Source organism: Branchiostoma lanceolatum, chromosome 1 (assembly GCF_035083965.1).
Source record: "Branchiostoma lanceolatum isolate klBraLanc5 chromosome 1, klBraLanc5.hap2, whole genome shotgun sequence".
NCBI lineage: Eukaryota > Metazoa > Chordata > Leptocardii > Amphioxiformes > Branchiostomatidae > Branchiostoma > Branchiostoma lanceolatum.
In genome coordinates, this window is record NC_089722.1 from 42155979 (window position 1) to 42180595 (window position 24617).

Below are 24617 nucleotides of genomic sequence, written 5' to 3' on the forward strand. Positions count from 1 at the left end.
ATTCTTGAGGACGGTGTTCGGCCAACAACCTACACCTTTAGCCCTTAAAATCGCACCTTTTGTCCGTAAAACGTGCTTTTTACGTCGTGTAACTGCTTAGGAGGTTAATTTTTAATAAAACTGAATGGTAAAGTGAAGCTAGCGCGGTATTTTAGACCTTGCGGATGACGACTGGCATCGCGACCTCTCCGTCTACAATTCACCTGCCCTTTTATGGAAGTGTTATTGTTTAAAAGCATTCCTTCTCAATGACGAGCGCACAATGGCTTCAAACTCGCACTCCGGCCTGTTTGCAGAGGTGGAGGTGTTTCCGCCAAACACAACACGCGGAGACGCATACCGACGCTGAAAACATTTATTTTGGATTCCAAAGAACGGATAATTAATATTGGTACATTCCGGAGTCCGGGGGCTGACCGTTATATTGGCCCAAGGCTGTGTCCTACTCTGAGAGTCCTTGAGTGTTCTTGTTGTTACGCTTGTGTCCTTGTCGCCTTGTGTACGAGCACAAATACAGGACGTCAAGTCGGCCAGAACGCTTAAAGAACGCACAGGAAACGTGTCTACGAGATGACTAACCGTTCCAATCACGGTAAAGTTACACTGAAGACAGGAAAGACAACTAAAGAAAGAGACCAGGATGTCCGAATCGCGTTACCGCACTTCAAGTTGTTTTTAGGAAGTTTCAAAAACCCCAAACCAAGGACCTAAACAAAGTGGTGTAATCAAAAAGTAGCCTTGAAGCCAAACATTGACGCGTAAGCTTTGCCATCACATAACTTGTAGCTTGTTAGGATTGTAAAATAACCCTTCCTTTTATTGTTTTCTGAAGTTAAATTCGGTCACCGGTCGTTTCACTTTCAACGATGTGGTTGCGGTGTAAAGCGATAGCGGTAGAAGGTGTTGATTTACTACCGGACCATTGTTATAGCGTAACGTTTGTCTGAGATATCCATTTTCCACTCACGGTGACTTTACATTTAAATATTACACTAATGCGTAACGTGTTAGTTAGTCACATTGACTCAGAAGAAAGTCCGGCTCGAGAAATCTCCAAGCAGATGTGGAGAGGAAAGGTCGCAAAAACTTGTTCCGTTTTTCTTTACTGGACGCCAGGAAAGTGACATAAATTAGTGATTGCTGCACTCTGTCTTCTCAGTATCTGCTTTGATTGACCACAATAATTAGATTATTCATTTATGCAAAAATTCCAGCAAAGCGACACCTATTCACTTGCTGAAACTGTTTGTTCGTCCAACACTGCGGGCACGAACTTTGCCGTGCGGCCGCTAGTAATCTCCAAGCAGATATGGGGAGGCAAAATCGTTACGTTTTCCTAGTAGTTTTGCTAACAGAGACCCCTTCGTTTGCCTTACAACAAAAGAATACACACGTTTCGTTTTAGTAGTATGTCCAGCACACTGTCACACCAGGTAAATATGATTGCTCCATTCAAGCCAAGTCTGGACCACTAAAAACAACCCTCTGTAATACATTTTCTATTCTTATTTCATGATAGCAATGACACTGGTGTTGGAATATGACTGGTAAATATCATGTACATCTTTCTGCAAAGGAAGTCAAATTTTTTATCATGTTGACCCTTGACGCACATTAAACCTATTCAAAGAGAAGCTGGAACCAATATGATTTCAAAAATCAATAAAGATATTGACCAAATTGAAAGTCACATGTTGAAAATTACATAGTCTATCAATGTCACTCACTGGTACTGGAGGCTGTTTTGGGAGCATGTACCAATTACTTAATGACTTTATGTTTATTAGGACTTAAACAATGTAATCTGTCTCCATATTCTGTCTGACATTTTGATACATCTTCCCTCATGACCTCAATGAAAGCGGCCAATTTGAGTATTTCATGAATAAATAAAGTTCAAACAAAATGTAACCTTATTATGTATCTGTTGAATTATGCAATGGAGCGCAGCTCAGCCATCATATTCATAAGGTCTTCTAGAATATACACCAAGAATCAAGATAATAGTACCTATGGTGTCAAAAATAGTAGTGATATTTGAGCACTGAAGAAGCTGTTAGCAAGAAATATGCTTCACAACAATAAAAAGTACAATGTACAACAATTGTTTGAATGTACATGTGTCTGCCATAACTTTATCTGATACAGCAACTTTCATTTAATCTTCTACACATTGCATTTATTAAGTACGTATCTGAAATAAATTGCACTTTACCATCTCAAGTATCAAATATTCAAAATAAAATCCTGGCATTGTCTCATAAAATAATATCACATATGTGCCACAAGGGGTCATAATTGTCAACCAACTACAGTCAAACCTGTGACCACCTCTAAGTAAGGACCACCTGGCCAATGTGACCACTTTCTGATGGTCCTGTAGATAATTTCCCCATTGACACAAGTATTAACCTGTCTATAGTGACCACCTGTCCACATGGACCAGACTTTATCGTTCCCTTGGGTGGTCTTTTTGGGCAGGTTTGACTATAACGTTACATGTATGCCCAACATAAACTCTGGTGTGAGATGATCACTGAAATCATATGAAGCATCATTGTCAAAGTCCAGCTGCAATGCACGGGACGTCTGCTAGGGGGACCTGCTGCTGGACATGTGCCGTCCCGAGTCGTGATGGTTGTTGTTGTTGTTGTTTACTGGTAAATAGACGTACACGCCCAGACCCACCATGATGATCAGCAGAGTGATGTAGATTCCCAACGTCAGGCCTGGACAAACACAGACACATGAGTCCACAGAAGCTTGGACCTTCATTTGAATAGAACATGGCAATAACAATAACAGATGGCAGACTTCACCCCCTTACCCATGCTCTCTTGTGGCCCTTCCAGGGTATCCAATTAAAATATAAGCATTGAGGATGTATGGCAAGTTTCTGCATAATAACTTTGCCATAGGAGTAAAGTTATATTTTTGGTTGGGCTATTGTGGAGTGACTGGATGTTGGCGGCATATCTCTTGTTTGTTGATATTGTGAATCACACAAAACACACACAGACAGGCCAAAAGATTGAGAAAGAGAGAGAGGGAGGGGAGAGGGAGGGAGGGAGGGATGGATGGATGGAAAGAGAACTGGCAGAAAGGGAGGAGGGGAGGGACGGGGGGAGGGAGGGAAAACACTACTAGTACTTCACTATTTTGGGGTTTAAACCATCACACAGACGAATAGATATTTTTAGCTATTCTAAAACCTAATCATAACAAAGCCAAATGTAACAACATCATCACCCAAGTTCTGCTCCTTGAGGATTGTGGCAGGAACCTCCTCCTTGGACACACCTGACCCCTGCTGCTTCTCCATGGCAACGGCCCCACCCAGCAGGACGGCCAGAGTCAAGGTCAGAGTCAAAGACAAGATGTTCGGAATGACACAACTGGCGTTAGGCATTGTGATGGCCGACAGAGGTCTGGAGAAGTGAAACAAAATGATTTGCACTGTTTGTGAAAAAATTAATTTATGGTCCAGTTCCCGTTTCTGTTTCCTCTTCCTCTTGTTCCAAAGCTTGGATAACGTTGGTCCAGCTTTTCACTGCTAAGACAAATGAATGTCTATTAAAGAAGTGTCCATCTTATACACGTAATATCAGACTTTAGAACTGCGTAAAATCCGAAAGACTGGAACTAAAAACGTGGACAGATCATGAGATTCAGTCCATCAACCAGCCCCGGTTCACTTCCGGGTTAAGCAACGATGAAAGACGCCTCCTGTCGGCAAAAGTAAGTACGACAGGTAATAACAGCATAAGAAGTCTTCAGAATTTCATTCAACAGGGATAATCCCTTTCTACCATGGATATGTTAGAATTTGTATTGTATTTCTCTGTATATCATGCCGTAGTTTATCCTTTATTTGATCAAACAAAGTGATGAATTCTTCTTGTATCGGTTGCCGAAACGAGGGCTAGCTTTCTCTCAGAGGTTAAAGTTCACAGACACCAGTCGCAGCTCGGCGTCACATTTTCCCGTCTTTCCATCACAAACATCGGAGGAAAAACAGAGTTTAGATCAACATGGGGAAGAAACAGCACCAGAAGGACAAACTGTGAGTAGCACGGTTAAGGAAATTGTTATTGTTCTTCTTCTTCCACCAGATTAAGATCACTTGTTTTGGCACACATTTGGTGCGGAAGAAGAAAATAATTTTCCCTTCTCCAAAAATTAGTCATGATCAAGCACCTTTCTCCGACTTCATAGTAGTACTAGCTAGTAGAAGCTTAGATGGTCACAGTGCTCTGTAGACGCTGTTCAGGATTTCCAACGTATCAAAGTAACGTTAACGTTAGGAAACAGCAAGGAAATCTCTCCGGGACACAAAACTGTTCAAATGATTGATATGAATTATCTAATTTTCCATCAAACTTTCAAAATCAAAGACTCTGTCTTTTATATCTTTGGAAGATCAGATTTGTCAGGAAGCTAAACCAGGATTGAAACTTACCATACTTCATGTACGTTTTGTCTCTTTACTCAGATATCTGACCTGCTCAGAATGGACCCAGTTTTTCGGAGGCAAAAAGTCAGGTAAGGTTTAAGTCCTCTTTCTCATAGGATAAGCTGAAGGTTTACATTTGTATGTACAATGAATATTGTTAGGGTAGAGATTGGCAGAATCACAGACTCTGCCAGTAGAGATTCTGATTGGAGTCTCTAACTCTAATGACAAATTTAGATATCCCCTTCATAGACAGAGCTTTTCAATTCTAGTTTAGATCAATCAAATCTAAGACGTACAGAAGACGTCAAAAATTTGGAGGTGCGTTTATCACTACCTTTCTTTTGAAGTCACTGTTTGAAGAATATTCTTGTAGCCAACCAATCAAATTTAAATGGGAGACCACAACCTGATCATGATGATCTCTGTCAATTATTGTACTGTTGACAGGAATCGGGACCACATCCAGCAATTTTACCCTGACATAAACATTGGATGTTTTGGAACTCCTTGATGTACAACTGTTATGCAATGAAATTTGTTCATCATGTCAACGGTCTCGCACCCAACAGCCAGTGTATAATTGTAACGTTACATGTGATGGTGTATTCTTGTTTTCAGATGGTCCAGAGAGGGGACCTTTCAGACGTCTCCCTTTCTACTGCTGCAGGTAAACGAATAAACGGCCAACCAACCATGGGCATAAGTAACCAACAGTTGTTTATCTTTCTGTCAAAATTTGCCACATAGACTGATAGAGTGGAGGCAGCAGGTAACAACAGCATAATGAAACCACTAGATACATGCAATACCCCAAATAGGATAATGTAGTGTTGAAAGTAATGAAAAAAGAGTTTGTTGAGGGGTTTGTGAATAAATCATGTAAGTAGGAATAGAGTCTAGCAGTACTCAGATTTAAAAAGTCACACTAAGTTGTGTATCACTCAGTTTAAGTTCACTGAGTATTACCATGCAGTTCAGACTTGTTTCACTAGGGGGCTCTCTTGAAATGACTAACAACTTTTCATTTCCTCAGCCTTTCGCTGCAACCGTTTGAACATCCACTGTGCACGGATAAAGGAGTCATCTTTGACTTGATGTGAGTAACAGAGAATGGTTCTCTCAGTACTATTGAAGCTATAATGAATATCTAAACAGATTTACTTCACGAACATTATCAAGAATATCATGTTTAGAACCTGATACTGATACAGAGAGAACTAGCTATAGTTGGTGGCCTATGCCCAAGGATGGGCAGTAGGCCTAGTAAGTACTAGTACCTGATACAGACATATCTTGTACATGTACTTAAGTTGTTAGCTGGGAAATTGATTTTACTGCTTTGAGAAGTTGTTGTCACGTTGCCATCTTTATGTTACTCTTGTCTTAGAATAAGTTAGATTCTTTCTCTTTTCCTACTGGGGTAATACTGTTGTCTGGAAGTAGATACAAGTCTCTCCCTTGTTACAGGAACATTGTACCCTGGCTGAAGCAGTATGGCACAAACCCCATCACAGGAGAGGTGAGGGAATCTGTCAATTAATTGATTAATCAATCAATCAATTGATCAATCGATCAATCAATCAATCAATAGACCAATCAATGTTTTGTGAGTTCTTTTTCTGTGGTTTCTGTAATCATAATATTATGTAGGTGTGCTCTTGTTGGATTTTTATGACTAAGAACATTGAGTTCCTGTGCTTGCATGGAACTCATTAGATTGTATTGATTACGACAAACTTTCTCAATTCCCTCAAGAGCACTTTCATTTCTTGTTGATATGTCTTGACCTTGACAGAAAATGGAGGCCAAGGCACTGACCAAGCTGACCTTCCACAAGAACACTGAAGGTCAGTCCATTGACATTGCTCATGACCTCATAAGTCATAAGTGTCATACAAATGTATGACTATGAATCAATGAATCTATCAATCAATGAATTTCCATTGTGCATGTTGCAACTATTTTTTTTCAACCATGTAATCAATGATACTGCAAACAATTGATTTTAAATGTGTAGCAAAATTAAGTTACTGTGAATTTAAACTTGTGTTTACAGTATGAGTAGAGAACAAGGAAGAAAAAAAGAGTTTATAATGTTCTGACTAAGAATGGGGGGAATGAAATTTGTCTCCCCCCACTCTTAGTCCACTCCTGTGTACAGATTTTACTCCTGTAGTTTTCCATGTCCATCCTGCAGATAAGTACCACTGTCCGGTCACGTTCAAAGTCTTCAACGAGAACGCCCACATCGTCGCCATCAAGAAGACAGGACATGTCTACAGTTATGAGGTGAGGAGATGTGTTCTGATTAACAAACAAACAAACAAACCAGTCTAGATCTGTTTCTTCATTAGTTTTGTGTGTGGGTCACGACACCAGCAATAGCTGCCTGTGTCTCACATGTATTGTATTCATCGCAATCTCAATTATAAAACCAAAAATAATCAAATCAGAATCAACAATATGTACTCTGTAGTGAATGACAATGTTAAGCCATATCAAATTGTTTTCTTCATTTTAAATCAACATATCAAATTAAAACAATTAAGCAACAAGACACTGGACACAAAAACAGAGAGCAGGGAGGATGCTTGCATCTGACTAGAAATCCACCCTGGGACTGTGTGTTGAAATTTCCCTCTTACTTTTTTTGACCTCCAAACTCAGCATTTTTTTGTCTTCAATCGGAGAATCTAGGAATGAAGCTGGTGACGCCTTAACAGTTAACTGCCCTGAAATCAACTAACAATAGTATAGATGCAGTTCATGATTGTGATGATAGTTTTAAGTGCTTCTCATGACCCTTGAACTATGACTTGACCTTCAGGCAGTTGAGAGGTTAAACATCCGACCTAAGAACTGGAAGGACCTCCTGACGGACGAGCCAATCAGCCGCAAGGACATCATCACCCTCCAGGACCCGACGGACCTGGACAAGTTCAATTTCAACAACTTCCACCACCTTAAGCACAACCTCAAACTCACAGACGAGGGTAGGAAAGCCCCGGGAAAAAGCTTACATGTGGACTTCTGACAACTGAGTAGCATGTGTAGTCCAGTTCTTAGCAACCCTGCCTCTGGACTAAGTGGTTGGGAGTTCAAATCCCGACTGTAGTTGTTCACCCCAGTGATATCTAGGGTTGCGGTCCTTAAGGTCAGAGATTAAACCGTGGTCCACTGTTCATTGTGCTTGTCAAAAAGAATTAGGGGAATTTTTCCAGTATGATGAACCTGTAACTAGCATCTGTCTTCTCTGTAATGTTCATGACCAGTGGAAGATTAGCTTTTCTGTGAGCAAAATCGGATTGATGTGTTCAACAATTCATATTTTTCGAGATCCATAGTAGCAGTAGTAGAAGTACTAGTAGTTGTGTAGTAGAATAAGATCCCTATAGTAGAATGGAACTTGTTGTCATTGAGTACCGTAGGAGCATCCTCACTAAATAGCTTTTAAAAGAATGGTTGCAGTCAGATGTGCAAAAGTTAGGTATGACAGGCCGTTCAGTGTAATATAACCAGCTGGTGTGTTACACTGAATGGCAGTTATACCGGCTATACAGATACAGAAATAACTGTTTCAAGATCACTCTCTCACTTTCCGCCCCCCCCCCCCCCCTGCAGAGGTGGAGAAAGCGAAGAAGGATCCCTCGTACCACCTGAAGAACGTGAACTCCATGACTGGAGACGTGCTGCAGGAGCTGTACAGGGACTACAAGCCGCAGGATCTGGTCAGTGGAGTCACCACACTCTCATAATATGATGCATCTATCTACATCTATTCAAGCCCCTGGATAAGTTCTCTAAAGAGTAAGACATGTCAGAGAGTAACCGCCATCTTTCATCATTAATTAAGAATGTCATTTTGGAATGTCTAATTCTTCAGAGAATTTATCCACTCGTGCTGCTTACCTACATGTGACAGGTTCAGGGGTTTATAGGTACAGCTCTGTACCTGAACTAGACTACAGACCGCAGGATCTGGTCAGTACTAGTGCTGTGTACCTAAACATGACATCAGGTACAGGTACAGGTACTGAGTACAGAGGTTTAGGCACAGGCCCTGTACCTGTGCCTGAACTGGACTACAAAACCCAGAACCTGATTAATGGAGACTTCACTCTCACTGCAGAATTGCATGATAGTTACTTTCCCAGAAGGACTGAAAATTTTTCTTGTCTGTATGTCGTGTGTGTGTGTCTATCTATCTGTGTGTGTATGCCTATATTGTCTACATGTATGTGTGTTTGCATGGGTGTCTGTCTTGCGTATGAAAATTAATGATGCTAATGTTGACTTTTTTGCTGTTTTTACCTTTTCAGCTTCCAAAGGAAAAGAAGGAGGAGCACCCAGACAAGATGAGCTCTGTAAGTTTTCAATTCTCTTAATTTTCCAAAAGATCTCAATGATATCTATCAGACTCTATAAATAATATTTCTTCTATCATTCTCTCCGCCAGTTCAGTAAAACACTATTTTTGGGTATTGTTGGGGAATTTATGTTGGAGGCTTTTTTCTCCCCTGTTCCAGGCCCACCACACGACGGGCATGGTGGCTGCAGGTTTCACCTCCACAGCCGTCACACCGCGTACGGAACACGTGGCCGGTTAGTACGGTTTTGTTGTGTCCGTACATTCATGTAGTTAATTGTTAGCCTGAGTACCAGCCTCCATAGTGACTGCTTGCTAAGCGATTTATTTTAGCCAGCGGTCACTACGGAGGCTGGTACTCAGGCTAGTTAATTGTTAAAGGAGAAATACAATGATTACACTTATTAAGCCTTTGTCCACCCAAAATCATGTTTACTATTAGTTTTGTAGCAAACGTGATTCATAGCTTTCCACCAGTCCCACCACAATTTTCAGTGATGTCAAGCCCAAATCCATGTCCATGCAATTGTGGTGTAATGAAGTTCTGAGTGCGATCGATTGTTTTATTGTTAACAAGAGAATGCTATCTGAAATGTCTGACTCTTTAAGGGATTTGTCCAGCTGCTTGTTTGAGTTTGTTTGTGATACAAACTGTAACATGTGACAGGTAAAATTCCTATTTCTATCTCCCTATGCATGAGACAGTAAGTTCTGTGTTTTTATCATTTTGCAGCCAAGATTGACAATGATGAGCTGAAGTACCGTTTTGTGAAGAAGAAGGGCTATGTCCGGATCAGGACCAACAAAGGAGACCTCAACATGGAGCTGCACTGTGACATGGTAGGGACACATATGTCTGCTCTGGTGTAGCCTCGATGCCAGACTCATTTGCCTATGGCACAAAGTGATACCAATCCCTTGGGCTATACCGCTCCCAGAGTTGGCGCCCTACACCAAGTAAGCATGGCTTGTGCGAGAGATAATTAGAGGTAGGTTGCCAACTCTGGGAGTGGGGTATGTTGCTATCCTGGCCGACAGCAGTGTTACGCTGGGTCTGGCATCCACTGGCTAGATTTGTCAGGTTTTTGGATTTGAAAATATCAACATGAGTATGAGGGGAATCTCAGACCGTACTATTTGATTGATTTCACTTCGTAACTAGTAAAGAGTTCAGTCCCACTTTATACTCACCACTAATGGGAATATTGGGTCACTATTGATAGGTTTAATTGTACTTGGTTCAATGGGGAATGATCTTAGGAAAATAGTGGCTACATTGGCCTTGTGGTCCTCATGTAGAAGTGTCACTTGTACAGATTTTAGTGTAAATGATCTTAATGCAATGTACATCAACATTGTACTTGGATGATAGTTAATATATGTTATACCTGACCATCATTCCAGGTCCCCAAAACGTGTGAGAACTTCCTGAAACACTGTCAGAACAAATACTACAAGGGAACTCAGTTCCACAGGAGCATCAGGAACTTCATGGTTGGTCCCTTATCCCTACTTTGCTCTTTGATTATGCTGAACTTCACTGATAGTCCCCTTGTCAATAACTCCTCTGCTAAGTCTGGTGGAACGTCCAAAATTGTCAAATCCTCTCTACGTCTACTTCTATAATCTAACCTTCCCATATCTAACTGCATGCATTGTTTGAAGCTACCTATTAGTAAGTACTTGATAACTTAAAGTTATCTGTTATACAGATATCTGTTATATCATTTTTTTGTTGGTTGATCTATTCTTCAGTCTGTACCTCTTCTATCCAGTTTCGGAGGAAATTAAGACAGTTAATGTTACATCTTAGAAGTATGAGGGATCCTTATGAAGCTTAAATTTTTAAGATGATGGCATGCAATCAAACTCTATGATGATCAGACAAATCGCTGTTGTATAGAGTCAGGCAGAACTTTAATTTGTAATGTGCAAATTTACTACAGAGTCTTACAGAACATTGTAACCTATGGTGTTATTGTGAAATGTTAATGTTGTCATGTGTGATTTTTCTCCCCAGATTCAGGGTGGAGACCCCACAGCCACAGGAAAGGGTAAGTACACAACTCTGTCTTCACTTTAGGACCTCTTCGTGAATTGTTGGCAGATTCTTACTTCTACTAGACATCAAAACATCCATGATTGTGCCATTAGGCCACACCAATTTGATTTGATTGTTTCTTGGATATTAAGTGATTCTGAACTGGAACAGACACAGTATCAGGACATGAATCCAGACAGATTCTAGTTTTCTGTCCAGTCCTTTAGACATTGTGTTTTTATCCTGGCCTCTTAATTGCTGAACTTTTGGTAAATAATATCTAAAGTCCCAAAACCACAGATTCTGAAATGAATTGGTGTTGTCTAAGGAGAGTCTCCAGTATTGTGTAATTATCTCCCAGTTTTATTACTAGTTAGGTTGAAAGTAAAAGCTGCTTCCTATGCTATATAGACATACTTGGTTGTACCATTTTGCAGGAGGGGAGTCCATCTGGGGCACACCATTCAAGGATGAGTTCAAGCCCAACCTGACCCATACTGGCCGAGGGGTGCTGAGCATGGCCAACTCTGGGCCAAACACCAACAAGTCCCAGTTGTAAGCTGCTGCATTTCATCTTTGTCAGTCAAAGTTTCTCTACCAAACAGTTAAGCCATCATGCAAATGTTTATTTATTTCTGTCATGTTATGTCAAATGGACAGGTGACACTTTACCATCATATTTTCAAAATCAGTTATGACTGTCACTTTGATTACACTAGGATTGAGATCTAGAATTTTTGATATAAAATTCGAACTCAAATATATCCCCATAACTCTGCATGCATGTACAATCATGCATTATGACAGAAAATATTGTATACCATATTCTTGACAGCAAGTTTGTGACTTTTAAACGTGTCCAGTTCGCCCATTTCTGACATGAGCTTCCAACGTGGTGATGATAAACATTGAGGACTTATTTTCTGTGTTATTACACAGTTTCATCTATATATGTTGTTGTCCAGTTTCATCATGACTTTGTATGGTTCCTGTGAAGCTGTAACCAACTGTATGTATGGTGTTATTGTTGATGCTATTCTTGTTTTTGTATTAATCCTGTAACCAGTATGTTGTTGTTGTTGTTGTTATTGTTTTTGACCAGTTTCATCACATACCGATCCTGCACCCACCTGGACCGGAAGCACACGGTGTTCGGGAGGGTGGTGGGAGGACTCGACACTCTCACCGCCATGGAGAAGGTCGAGTGTGACTCCACAGACAAACCACAGGTAGGGTCAGCAACACAGGCAGTGCCTAATGACACTCACTTCTAGTCACTCTACTGTAAAAGATCTGTGAAAACACAAGAACACAGACATGAAGGCACATTGAAAACAAGTTAAAGCTCCCTGCGCAGAGGCAGAAAGAACAAAATACAAGACAAAAGTGCAAAGTACATTTAGTGATGAAAGCACATGAAAATAATACCACCAAGTGATGAGATACATGACCCTCTGGTTGTCTTGTAGTCTCGTAACATGTCCTGCCAGTGTGCAACGGTTCCTGAAATAGGGCAAATATTTAATTAGGTGTCTGCAGTGTGGTACCAGCCACTGTTGTTTACTGTGTTTCGTTATTTTAATAGCATCATATATTTCTCTGCTGCTTTCCAGGAGGACATCATGATTACAGACACCCTGGTGTTTGTGGACCCCTATGAGGAGGCAGAAACACTGGTGGGATACCTCATGTTGTGGTCTCAGACCTGTGTTCCATGTGAATTCCATCTTGTATTCCCCTAGGTAGAGCTACATGTAGTCAGTCATGCACATCAAGCCTATTCCCATACATGTACATGTATGTTTTTGCACACCATTACAATCATGGTACTAATTTTTGTAGCATATATCATTTATATCTAGATTAGGTCTGTTCTTTAATTCCATAACAATGTACTTCACTTCTTTTATTGCAGTGCTTTCAGAATTCTGTTGTATAAGATCAGAAAATTAGATACTTGTTATTTAATGTCAGTGTTTTTTTTTAACACTATATATACTGGTACTTGTCCATGTACTTGGCCTTTGCCTTGTCTGATTTTGATAATTCCTTTTTCATCCATCTTTTCATTCATTCATTTCTTCCTGCCTTCTTCAGGTTGAGGATGAGAGAAGAAAGCAGGCGGCCGCTGAGGAGGAAGAGAGGAAGTCCTACCTGAACATTCCTGTCAAGAGGAAGAAGGACGAGGGGCCCAAGGTCTTCAAGTCAGGCGTCGGGAAGTACATCAACATGGCCAGGTGAGGTTAGGTTACATCAACATGGCCAGGTGAGGTTAGGTTACATCAACATGGCCAGGTGAGATCATGTTACATCAACATGGCCAGGTGAGGTTAGGTTACATCAACATGGCCAGTTGAGGTTAGGTTACATCAACATGGCCAGGTGAGATCATGTTACATCAACATGGCCAGGTGAGGTTAGGTTACATCAACATGGCCAGGTGAGATCATGTTACATCAACATGGCCAGGTGAGGTTAGGTTACATTACGTCAACATGGCCAGGTGAGATCATGTTACACCTTCAAGTAAGGCCACACCAAATCAATTCGATACTTCATAGATTCAGAAAAAGCAACAAACAGAAAAATGAACATGAAAACAGAGTCTGAGGGGAAAGTCTGTACCTTAGTACACACAGATTCAGGGAGTGAATTAAGTCAGATTCAAGTTTATCTCTCTGCCCGTTTTCATCTTGTCCTCTTGCTTAAATTTCATTCTGATATGTAGCTTATCTGTAAACATTTTGGTAACCCGCCAGCGCCAGTGCCAGTACCAGCAGTGCAGACCCCGGGACCAGTAAACAGACCGACCACGCCGCTGTGCCGCCCAAGAAAAAAGTCAAGTCCTCATCCAAGCTCACCGACTTCAGCGCATGGTAGCCTCTTACTAACCTGGGAGATGCCTGACGGACTTTAGTGATATTAGGTTTAATGTCATCTTTTAATGTTAAGGTTATCGTTATAGTGGAAATACCAAACTTCTACTTGTTAGTTCATGTACAGTCAGGTGTTGGACTTGAAGATTTGTTTGAAACTCGATTGAATATGTAGATAACGTTATGTAATGGGGACCTGTGGTAATTGTTCTGGTCTATGTAAGACTTGGACAAGTGAATTTTTAACACAAATTATGAAAATAGATTAGATGTACAGGCTCAAACACTACATAATTATGCAGGATCATTTCACTGTGTAGTTATCATGAAAGCGATGCTAGTTACCTTAAGTTTTAAGAATATGTATCATTTCCATTAAAAAACTGTATAAACTATTATTTTTGCTGTACTGTATTCTGAGTGTCTTACCTTATCAGTGGTTTGTGTAGTCCAGTGGTTTGGACATCGAAACCTGGCTATACTAGTACTCACCCGACACACTACAGGACAGGGCTTTGTAATTAGTCCTTAATTAGGACTGGGCTTTGAACTGTGAACTATTCATTGTCTTAGGACTTTACATCTGCATATAATTTGTCTGTCTCTCCAGTTTCAAACCATAAACTGGTTTCAGATCCACTTTTCTTTCAGCATGATGTATCAGAACTCCTGATCCTGTGATCCAAAAGTTACAGAAATACTTACTAGAGATAAAATTATTGAAAATGAATTAAGCAACTAAAGAGTCAGATGTTTCAGATAGCAAGTCCACTATGTTTCATCAGTAACCTTGCAGCTGATAAAAAGAACTGGAAACTAGCTTACAGTCACCTGCGTAGCAGCCGACCAATGATGATGAAGAATGAAAGATGATTTGGATGCTCTTTTTGAAACACCTGACTCTTAACAGAGAATTTATCCAGTTGCTTGAATCCATTATGCATTACATAATGCTGGATGTCTATCGATCTTCAGGACTACTGTAACAACAGGAAGCAAGACACAAGCCACGACTTTTGTGAAATATGTTTATCTCAAAAGATATGATTTCTATAAAAGCATGAAATATTGATTTCGCTTACATCTGCTAAAACAAACACAATACCTTCATAAGCAAAAAAATCATGACATTGCATTTTTAGAAATCCAACACCATACTTAGTAAACACTTGGCAATGCCAATGCTTAACTCTAAAATTGGCACAATAATTTTCAAAACATACATTACAATGTACACATTATAAAGAGTCTGACAGAAATCAGACATTTTGGAGCTGCAACATACATTTACATTTTCATGAAAATGTTCAATTATAGCAAAATATGAAGATATGACAAATACTTTGAGCTGCCTTAAATTAGCTTTTCTTAGACTTATATTCAAACAATCTGGCTTTGTACTTCTGAGTCATTGCATGCTGTAAGATTTGTCAAGTAATGAATTTCAGAAATTCACCAAAACGTTCCTTAGCGGACCAAAACTGCTGCTAGTCAACAATAATTTTTTTCCAACACAATAATAATGAACTTTCAAGCTAGAACTGCTTCTAGCTTTTTTCTCCATTACATGCAACATTCAAATAATTGCTGATTTAATGTGCCATGAACATGGACACTAGTACTAGTGGAAGACTGTTCTAACAAGTGCATGATGTGTATTGTACAGTCGAACCTGCATACAAGTGAGCACCTCAATTCAAGGACCATAGTCAATATGGGTGGTCCTTTAGATGATTTTCCCTCTTGACACATTTAGCATGAAGAATCCTATCTATAGTGACCACCTGGCTGATTTTAGCAGTCCCCTGAGTGGTCTTCTTGGGCAGGTTTGACTGTACATGTTGTAAAAAGGTTAACCCTCCAGCCTGTTAAGACAGCCATTTGGCTCCAAATCTGTAGTGGTTATGAGAAGAGATAGCATGGGAAAGGTTAACCTTCTCCCTGCTGCCTAATAAAACTCAAACCAATATACTATAGGGAATTGGGTGCCAAACGGCTACTTGAGTGTGCTAAAGGTTAACCTTTTTACAACAAATTTAACCCTCAAACTGCTAAGGTAGCCAATTTGGCACCATATCTGTTTTGTTGATGGGTTGTAGGGGGAGGTTAACCTTCTCCCTGCTGCCTAACTCTAACCAGTAGGGAATTGGGGGCCAAACGACTACTTCAGTGTGCTAAAGGTTAACCTTCTACAACAAATTTAACCCTCAAACTTCTAAGGTAGCCAATTTGGCACCAAATCTGTTTTGTTGATGGGTTGCAGGGGGGAGGTTAACCTTCTCCCTGCTGCCTAACTCTAACCAGTAGGGAATTGGCTGCCAAACGGCTACTTCAGTGTGCTAAAGGTTAACCTTTTTACAACAAATTTAACCCTCAAACTGCTAAGGTAGCCAATTTGGCACCGAATCTGTTTTGTTGATGGGTTGCAGGTTAACCCTCTCCCTACTGCCTAACTTTGTAACCAATAGGGAATTGGGGGCCAAACGACTACTTCACTGTGCTAAAGGTTAACCTTTTACAACAAATTTAACCCTCAAACTGCTAAGGTAGCCAATTTGGCACCGAATCTGTTTTGTTGATGGGTTGCAGGGGAGTGGTCAACCTTCTCCCTGCTGCTTAACTCTGTAACCAATAGGGAATTGGGTGCCAAACGGCTACCTTAGTTCGCTAAAAGTTAACCTTCAGCATGGTAAGGTAGCCAGTGTGGCACCAAATTTGTCTTGGTTACGAGGTGGGGTTGCAGGGGAAGGTCTAAGGGTGGCTCTTGTGGTAGAGTTGTTCTCCCAGTATAACCAGCCTGGCCCTGTACTCCAGCTTCTCGTAGTTACACGCCGGCACGCCCTTGTAACCGTACAGAACTCCGAAACACGCCGCCGCAATCACGCCGGTAGAGTCACTGTCGCCTGGCAACAGTGAACGGCAGTGTTACTGGTACTTATAGCAATTTAGAATAGCAGGATTACTAATAGCAACACAGAACAGCACGATTACCAATAGCAACACAGAATAGCAGGATTGCTGTGACTTAGCAACACAGAACAGTAGGATTGCTGTTACTTAGCAAAACAGAATAGCAGGATTGCTGTTACTTAGCGATAAAGAACAGGATTGCTGTTACTTAGCAACACAGAACAGCAAGATTGATTTTACTTAGCAACACAGAACAGTAGGATTGCTGTTACTTAGCAACACAGAACAGCAGGATTGCTCTTAGCAAAACAGAACAGCAGGATTGCTTTTACTTAGCAATAAAGAATAGCAGGATTGCTGTTACTTAGCAACACAGAACAGCAGGATTGCTTTTACTTAGCAACACAGAACAGCAGGACTGCTGTTACTTAGCAATAAAGAATAGCAGGATTGCTGTTACTTAGCAACACAGAACAGGATTGCTGTTACTTAGCAACACAGAACAGCAAGATTGATGTAACTTAGCAACACAGAACAGGATTGCTGTTACTTAGCAACACAGAACAGCAAGATTGATGTAACTTAGCAACACAGAACAGCAGTATTGTTTTTGTACCATAGCTATTATAATAGCTTACTGTACTATAACTGTACTATAACTGTGCTATAACTGTACCGTACCTCCATGGAACATTGCCCGACTGCACAGGTCCTCCCAGTTGTCTCCGGCAGCCAGCAGCGCGTCGTAAGCGATCATCGGGGCGTCGTGTCCGCGCCGACCGGGCCAGCCATCACTGCTGATGTCGTCCTTGTAGATCTTGTCTCGCACCGCGGGGTCGTCATAGTTTTCTGGCCACCTGGGAAAAAAAACGTTTATTTGAGCTGGTATCATACTGTACTGTAATTGAACTACATGTATTGTTATACAAAACTATGCCATTCCTGCAGACCATCGATCAAAGGTTTCATAAATGAAAGTTGGGTGGCCACCTGGAAAAGCACACAATGTTTATCTATCTATTTTTGTACTGTAACTCACTTTGGGTCTGACGTGCCGTCCAGAAGCTCTCTCTCCTCCAGGTACTCCTATAATTACCATGAAATTACCATGGCAGTGTGCACTAACCAAGCATTAGTGCTGCATATGTATTTCTGGCATTAATGCTACATTAGACAACAGGCAAGGGGTACTATTCCTGTCCTCCTTATCCTTACTTTGGGTCGGACGTGCCGTCCAGAAGCTCTCTCTCTTCGAGGTACTCCTCCCATTTCGCGGGAAAGTAGAACCAGGCGTCGTCGTTATCCGCCGCGCTACGGATTTGCTTCTTCACGTACTTGAGCGCCAGTGGCAACGTGTCCAGCAGACCTTTTCCCCACTCCCGAAGCGGCTTGTTTTGAACGGCGTATGATACGAACAGCGCAGATGCAAGGGCGCCACAGTAGCCTGGGATAAAGAAACAGGGTTGTTTACACACACAGACACAATCTGCACCCTAACCCTTCCCCCACTCCCGAAGCGGCTTGTTCTGGACCGCGTACGATACAAACTTCAAGAGTGCAGAAGCCAGGGCACCGCAGTAACCTGGGATAAACATGTACACAAAAGTTCACAAAGCGGCCCTGTCACACTTATGCATACATGTATATCAAGTCCTTGTAAGTTACTTATCAAAGTTTTTAAAATATGCAGCCTTAACACTCAAACTTTCTGAATGTTTCAATTACTTTGACTTATGTGTGATGCACATTTAGTGCATGAATGACAAATTGAGCAAATTTGGTGATGTTTTCAATTGCCACATTTCAAGGGGAAATATCGGCAGGGGAATTGTCATATTGGCAGTCATGAAACATTACTTCTGACAAAAGCATAAAACACAGTCTGATTCGTGTCTGATCAAATCTGATCTGACAGGGCTGTGGTGGGTTAAAGGTTAACTAACCGTGTTATGGTGGCTAATTGACTGTGTGGGTTGTGGTAGGTTAGTTAGCTAATGGTGTGGGTTATGGTAGTTGTCTAACCATGTGAGTTATCGTGGTTAAGTTAACTTGAACCATGTGGATTATGGTGGATTACCTGAGTGTGTGGATTATTTTGGGGTTGAAGAACCATGTGGGTTATTTTGGGTTAGTTAAACAAACCATGTGGTTTATGGTGGGTTACCTGTGTGGGTTATGGTGAGTTAGTTAACTGACAGAGTGGGTTATGGTGGGTTATCGTGGGTTAGTTAACTGACCGTGTGGGTTATCGTGGGTTAGTTAACTGACCGTGTGGGTTATGGTGGGTCATCCTCCCGCTCTCCACGCTGAAGGCTATCAGATCGTCCAGCTGGTCCGGGCGGGGGCAGCGTAACCCGATACACATGGCCCTCATGGCCGCTCCGCACCCCGTACCTGTAGAACACAACATATGGATGCACATGATCCTGATGACAGTCTGTATTTCCCATTTCCCATAGCAGAAGGTTTGGGCTCGGGATCGTGCTGTATGGAGGAACCTCACTGAGAGAAGCAAGGGGCCTTTTACATGTACTGGCCTTGGCTTTAATACACATGATTCATATCGGTCCAAAAATAATTCATTTAGTCTAACTCTAAGTCTTGAAAAACACAGAATATAACATCATGCGACCAAAATATTAGGTAAAACTCACAAGAGTTTCTTAGCAACCTTTGATTTTAGAAAGAAATTGAGACAAAAAGGGGCCATTTTCAATAATAATTGTCATGTAATAATGTACATCCTGTACATCCCCAAATGCACAGCTTGCGCCACTGTCCCTTACACTTGTTACATCTTAAAAAGTAAAGTAAAGTAAACAAGTGATCTCGAACCAGTTTAGCTCAAATGAACTCAATGAACAGATGCACTAATAATCTTCCACTAGTTGTGACAGATCTAGAGAAGGCAGATGCTATGTACAGTATTTAGTACAGGTTCATTGTACCGGGGAAATTCCCCAGCTCTTTTTGACAAGCACAATGAACAGTGGATCTTCCAGTAGCGTGCATTTCGGGTGAGCGACACAGCCAGGATCGAACCCGGGGCTTCTAGTTCCAGAGGCAAGATCGCTGACCACTGGACTACGCACGCTACTTAAAAAGTTCAAACGCACCTCCCCACCTTCACACTAACACTAACCACATCTACATGTACCTTCACACTAACACACGCACCAGTAGGGTTGAAGTGATGTGCTAGCCGTTGACGGCACCTTTACACAAGCCCCGCCTTCACACTAACATTAACCATATCTACCTTCACACTAACACACGAACTTCAACTTGGGTTGAAGGGGATATGCCAGCCGCTGACTGCACCTTTAGACAAATCCCACCTTCACACTAACACTAACCATATCTACCTTCACACTAACACACAAACCAGTGGGTAAAGGGAATTTTATACAAGCCCCACCTTCACATCTACCTTCACACTAACACATGTACACGCACCAGTAGGGTTGAAGGGGATGTGCCAGCCGTTGAGGGGGTTGTCTGGGCTCATCTGCTTGCAGCCCAAGATGGAGGTGGGTCCCGGCTTCCTCCCCTTCATGTCATCCATGCAGGCCACGTAATTCCTGCACAGCTCGCGGTAGATGTCGTCCTTCTTATTAGAGTCTGCCAAGAAATCAGAAGAGACCTTTCAGGAGCATTATATCATTCAACAATCTTCAAGAGTGCAAACCAATTCACAGTTGTATATACAATAACTGTAACATTAAATCTTTCAAATCTAATTGAATCAATGTTCATGGATTAGTGACATGCAGTAGTGAAATCTTACCATGAAGTCATCCATGTTTTGTAATTCATTTGAGAAAGCTAATTTGTTTCAACTGCGAACTTCAAACAGCGCAAAAACCTTCTCCTTCCTACCACAAAATAAGACCTGAAAGTACATGCAATGGCTGGGTCATGTCAGATAGAAATATTCCATTGACAAAGCTGGAATATTTCAGGGAGAAATATTCCAGCTTTGTCAAGGAGTTATACTCAGCTGAAGTTCTGAGAAGTTCCTCTGCTGCTGAACCCCCAGACTGCAAAATAGTAGTTTAACTAATCTTGTTTGACATTTTTAAAGTAAAAATCCATTAAGAGGACAATATGAAAACACAGGGGAGGGAAACTTGAATCTTCACTCAAATAGTCACAGTGTGTAACAGTACTTAGAACACAGACTTTCTTCTCAGACTCTATTCCCATGTTAATCTTCCAGTTCACGAGCAGCATTGAATGTTCAAGATGCGAGAACCAACAACTAGTACTCCATAGTGGGGAAATTTTGGCAGCTCCATGTACATATTTTATTCAGTAAAAAGTGCGTAAGTTGTTATGCCTTGACTGGAAAGTCTGTCTATGACCCTACCGCCCAGCTGTCTGGAACAATCACATTCCTGCATACATCACATAGACAGACTTTCCAGTCAAGGCATAACAACTTACGCACTTCCTACTGAACATGATATGTACATGGAGCTGCCAAAATTTCCCCACTATGGAATGTTGAACATTCAATGCTGATCATGAACTGCAATTGTGGAAGATTAACATGGAATAGAGTCTGAGAAGAAAGTCTGTGTTTTAAGTACTGTTACACACTGTGACTATTTGAGTCAAGATTCAAGTTTTCCTCCCCTGTGTTTTCATATTGTCCTCTTTATGGATTTTTACTAAGAATGTCTGAGAATCAAGAAGGTAAACTACTATTTTGTAGCCTGGAGGTTCAGCAGCAGATCTAGAGGAACTTCTCCGTAGTACTTCAGCTCGGAGTATAACTCCTTGACAAAGCTGGAATATTTCTCCCTGCTATCTGACATGACCCAGCCATTCTTTGTGTTTATCTCATAGCTGAAATCCTTTTCTGCCAAAAGATCAAAGAAGTGGAAGATTTGAGTACAGTTTGCACTAGTGTGGCTTTGATAGATATGAAGACATCGGTGATAAGACGTGTGCCTGTGCCCTAAGATGGTCTGAGGAATCTTAGACATGCGAGTCTCGTCTGGAGTGTGTGTCTTGCTCTGGAGTATCTTATAACAGTCACAAACACTTCAGACCTGTTTTTTCTTGGTGTTTACTTGTAACTATTTACACAAAACTCTGTAACTGAGTATTTCTGAGCAAACACAGAGATAAACATACTATTACTTTTAGTAGTTATGCATGGGGGGTATTACCGGACTCAGAAAATTGTCACTGAAGGAAGAAAGTGGATGAATCTGTCGCCTGGCTTTTCGACATCAAAACATACCCTGAGTATTGGGCTTGTAAGTGGGTACTAGTATACAGGTAGTGTACTTATTGAGCTACAGCTACAGAAACAACACCAATCCATTTCCTTTGTTTTCAGAGTCAGGCACTCAGTGGTTTCAGGGAGCAAAATGTAACTTGGCTTTCAAGTTTTACGTCCAGAAACTGAAAACTTGAAACTGCCTAATAGTATATTCACTTGCTGAACGCTGAAACTGCATGCCCCGCATGATCAGACTCTTGTCAATCGTGCGTTTAAGCATACATCTTTTAAGTCCAAGAACCAACAGATTGAATTGGCGTGGCCTTAAGTATTTTCAAGACTGTCCAATGAAGAAGCCCCAAGGTTATTTCAATAGCATTATCTTCAATTTTACCTATGATCGGGTGCATGAAGCCTTACCTGTGACAGGTGTACATGTTATGAAGCCTTACCTACTAGTATGACAAGGTGTGGGCAGGTGAGTGCAAAGCTTTATCTATAACCAAGTGTGTGGCCAGGTACAGACAGGTATGACCAGGCTTACCTATAACCAGTGCCTCGGCCGTAGCCAGGTGCATGATCACAGTATCGTCGCTAACCGGCCATTCAGGCAGCTCCACAGTGATGTTACTCAGCCTGCCCAGGTGTGAAGACTTACCTTTTGGACAGGTGTGACCAGGTGTGGACATGTGTGTTATCCCTTAACTATAACCAGTGCCTCCGCCGTAGCCAGGTGCATGACAGTATCGTCACTAACCAGCCATCCTGGTAACTCTATTGTAATGTTACTCAGTCTGCCCAGGTGTGAAGACTTACCTTTTGGACAGGTGTGCTCAGGTGTGTTATCCCTTACCTATGACCAGTGCCTCCGCCGTGGCCAGGTGCATGATGGTATCGTCGCTAACCGGCCAGCCTGGCAACTCCACAGTGATGTTACTCAGACCGCCAAGCTCCGCCAGCTGTTTGTGTATTTCCGGCCCAGACTTGCAGTATTCCCACTCCTGGTTCTTATAACCTAGAGCATCGCCTACACCACTTAGGATCATGCAGGCCTGCATGGAAAAATAAGAAAAGGAAACTGTAGTTTAGGAGGGAGCTGCTAGGTGTGCTAGTGCTAGGTGTATGTCCCCAACAGACGTGCAGTATTCCCATTCCTGGTTCTTATAACCGAGAGCGTCGCCTACACCACTTAGGATCATACAGGCCTAGGGAATAGAAATACTCAGTTAGGTTAGGCTACACCAGAAATGAAAACAGCAAACTGCAGTTTTGGAGGGAGCCACCAGGTGTGCCTCTGCACCCGGACTTGCAGTACGCCCACCCCTGGTTCTTATAGCCTAGAGCATCACCTACACCACTCAATACCATGGAGGCCTGCAAAACAGAAATATTTAGTTATCCTAGCTAGATGACTATAGAAACAGTTAGGAAACTGCAGTTGGTGAGGGAGCTGCTAGGTGTGCTGAGTGCTAGGTGTCTGTCCCCCCAGACTTGCAGTACTCCCATTCCTGGTTCTTATAACCTAGGGCGTCCCCTACTCCACTCAGAATCATGGAGGCCTGCATGGAAAGTAAAAAAAAAATTAGGAAACTGCAGTTCAGGAGGTAGCTGCTAGGTGTGAATCTCTGGCCCAGACTTGCAGTACTCCCACTCCTGGTTCTTATAGCCCAGGGCGTCCCTAATCCACTCAGGATCATGGCGGCCTGCATAGGAAATAAAACAGGACACTGCAGTTTGGAAGGAAACTGCTAGGTGTGCTAGTGCCTGGTGTCTGTTCACTCCAGACTTGTGTAGTACTCCTATATCCCCAGGTTCCTATGACCTTAGGACCATGGATGCCTGGAGAAGAGAAATACTAGCTAAGAAACTGCAGTTGTGAAGGGGGCTGCTATGAAGCTTTTCAGAAAGGAAATTTTATTAGAGGGAAAGCCCCATGCATACCCTTGGGTCCCAGGGAGTGTAGCCTAAGTTAAATAGGAAAGCCTGGCCTGGTAGACAGCCCAGCCTTATCCATAAACCCTTTTCCCTACATACTGGGACAAACTTTCATGGATCTGTGTTTTTGTAATATGAACCCGTTACATTTGACGTACGACCTTGATCATGAACGTACCTTATACCTCTCCAGCGAGTCTGTCTCAGAAGCCATGGCAACGGCCGAACTTGACAGGCGCCTTGACCTTCACAACACGGTGTGTCTTGACCTTTAGAAGACCGTGCACAGTTCCTAAAGAGTTCCTTCCCCTGTTGCGTTGCAGACGAAGTAATTTTAGCCTGGCCGCGGTCCGATCGTGACTACATGCCTGTGGGGTCAAGGGGCGGGGTCATACAGGGCGGGACCATTCCAGCTGCAGGGATGCACAATGGGAGATACCACTGCACAGGGGGGAGGTTTTTGATTCGGTAAAACTGTAGACAGAAAGAATGCGAAAACGCATTTAGCTACATAGTTGAGCGTTGATTTGTCAGATACTTCTCATGATTTCAGAACATTGAAGTTATTCTAAGAATTGCAACATCAATCCAACAGTGACAACTTTTGCTCTTGCCAGTCTTGGCCAAACTCGTGGTATTTTTATAATAATTAGCTGCGTATATCGTCAAAAGAAATATGTTTGGCTGCAAAATACGTATTACAGTCAATAAATGGAAATGTACATGTATCAGTTAAACCCTTAAACTTGTATCAAAGTTGTGTAAAACCAGTCAGACAACGTTAGACCACAAGCGAAACG

The 24617-nt window shown here is 41.8% G+C and overlaps 2 protein-coding genes across 2 annotated transcripts; one reads left to right on the forward strand and one right to left on the reverse strand.

The window, feature by feature from the left end:
* Positions 1-3925: 3925 nt before the first annotated feature.
* On the forward strand, positions 3926-14148 carry LOC136423844 (RING-type E3 ubiquitin-protein ligase PPIL2-like). The gene is made up of 19 exons (XM_066412203.1): positions 3926-4063; positions 4493-4542; positions 5075-5123; positions 5490-5552; positions 5924-5975; positions 6252-6303; positions 6654-6745; positions 7284-7449; positions 8078-8184; positions 8776-8820; positions 8983-9058; positions 9556-9662; positions 10227-10316; positions 10843-10876; positions 11301-11418; positions 11966-12092; positions 12477-12539; positions 12961-13100; positions 13623-14148. The coding sequence occupies exons 1-19, from the start codon at positions 4032-4034 to the stop codon at positions 13741-13743; spliced, it is 1584 nt and encodes a 527-aa protein (XP_066268300.1). The 5' UTR covers positions 3926-4031; the 3' UTR covers positions 13744-14148.
* A 605-nt stretch (positions 14149-14753) lies between these two features.
* Positions 14754-24220, reverse strand: LOC136423837 (inactive ADP-ribosyltransferase arh2-like). The gene is made up of 7 exons (XM_066412191.1): positions 23996-24220; positions 22736-22934; positions 20106-20270; positions 18918-19043; positions 17865-18093; positions 17331-17506; positions 14754-16642 (listed from the first exon to the last, which is right to left on the reverse strand). Exons 1-7 carry the CDS (start codon positions 24029-24031, stop codon positions 16491-16493), a joined length of 1083 nt encoding a protein of 360 aa, XP_066268288.1. The 5' UTR covers positions 24032-24220; the 3' UTR covers positions 14754-16490.
* Between the last annotated feature and the right edge of the window lie 397 nt (positions 24221-24617).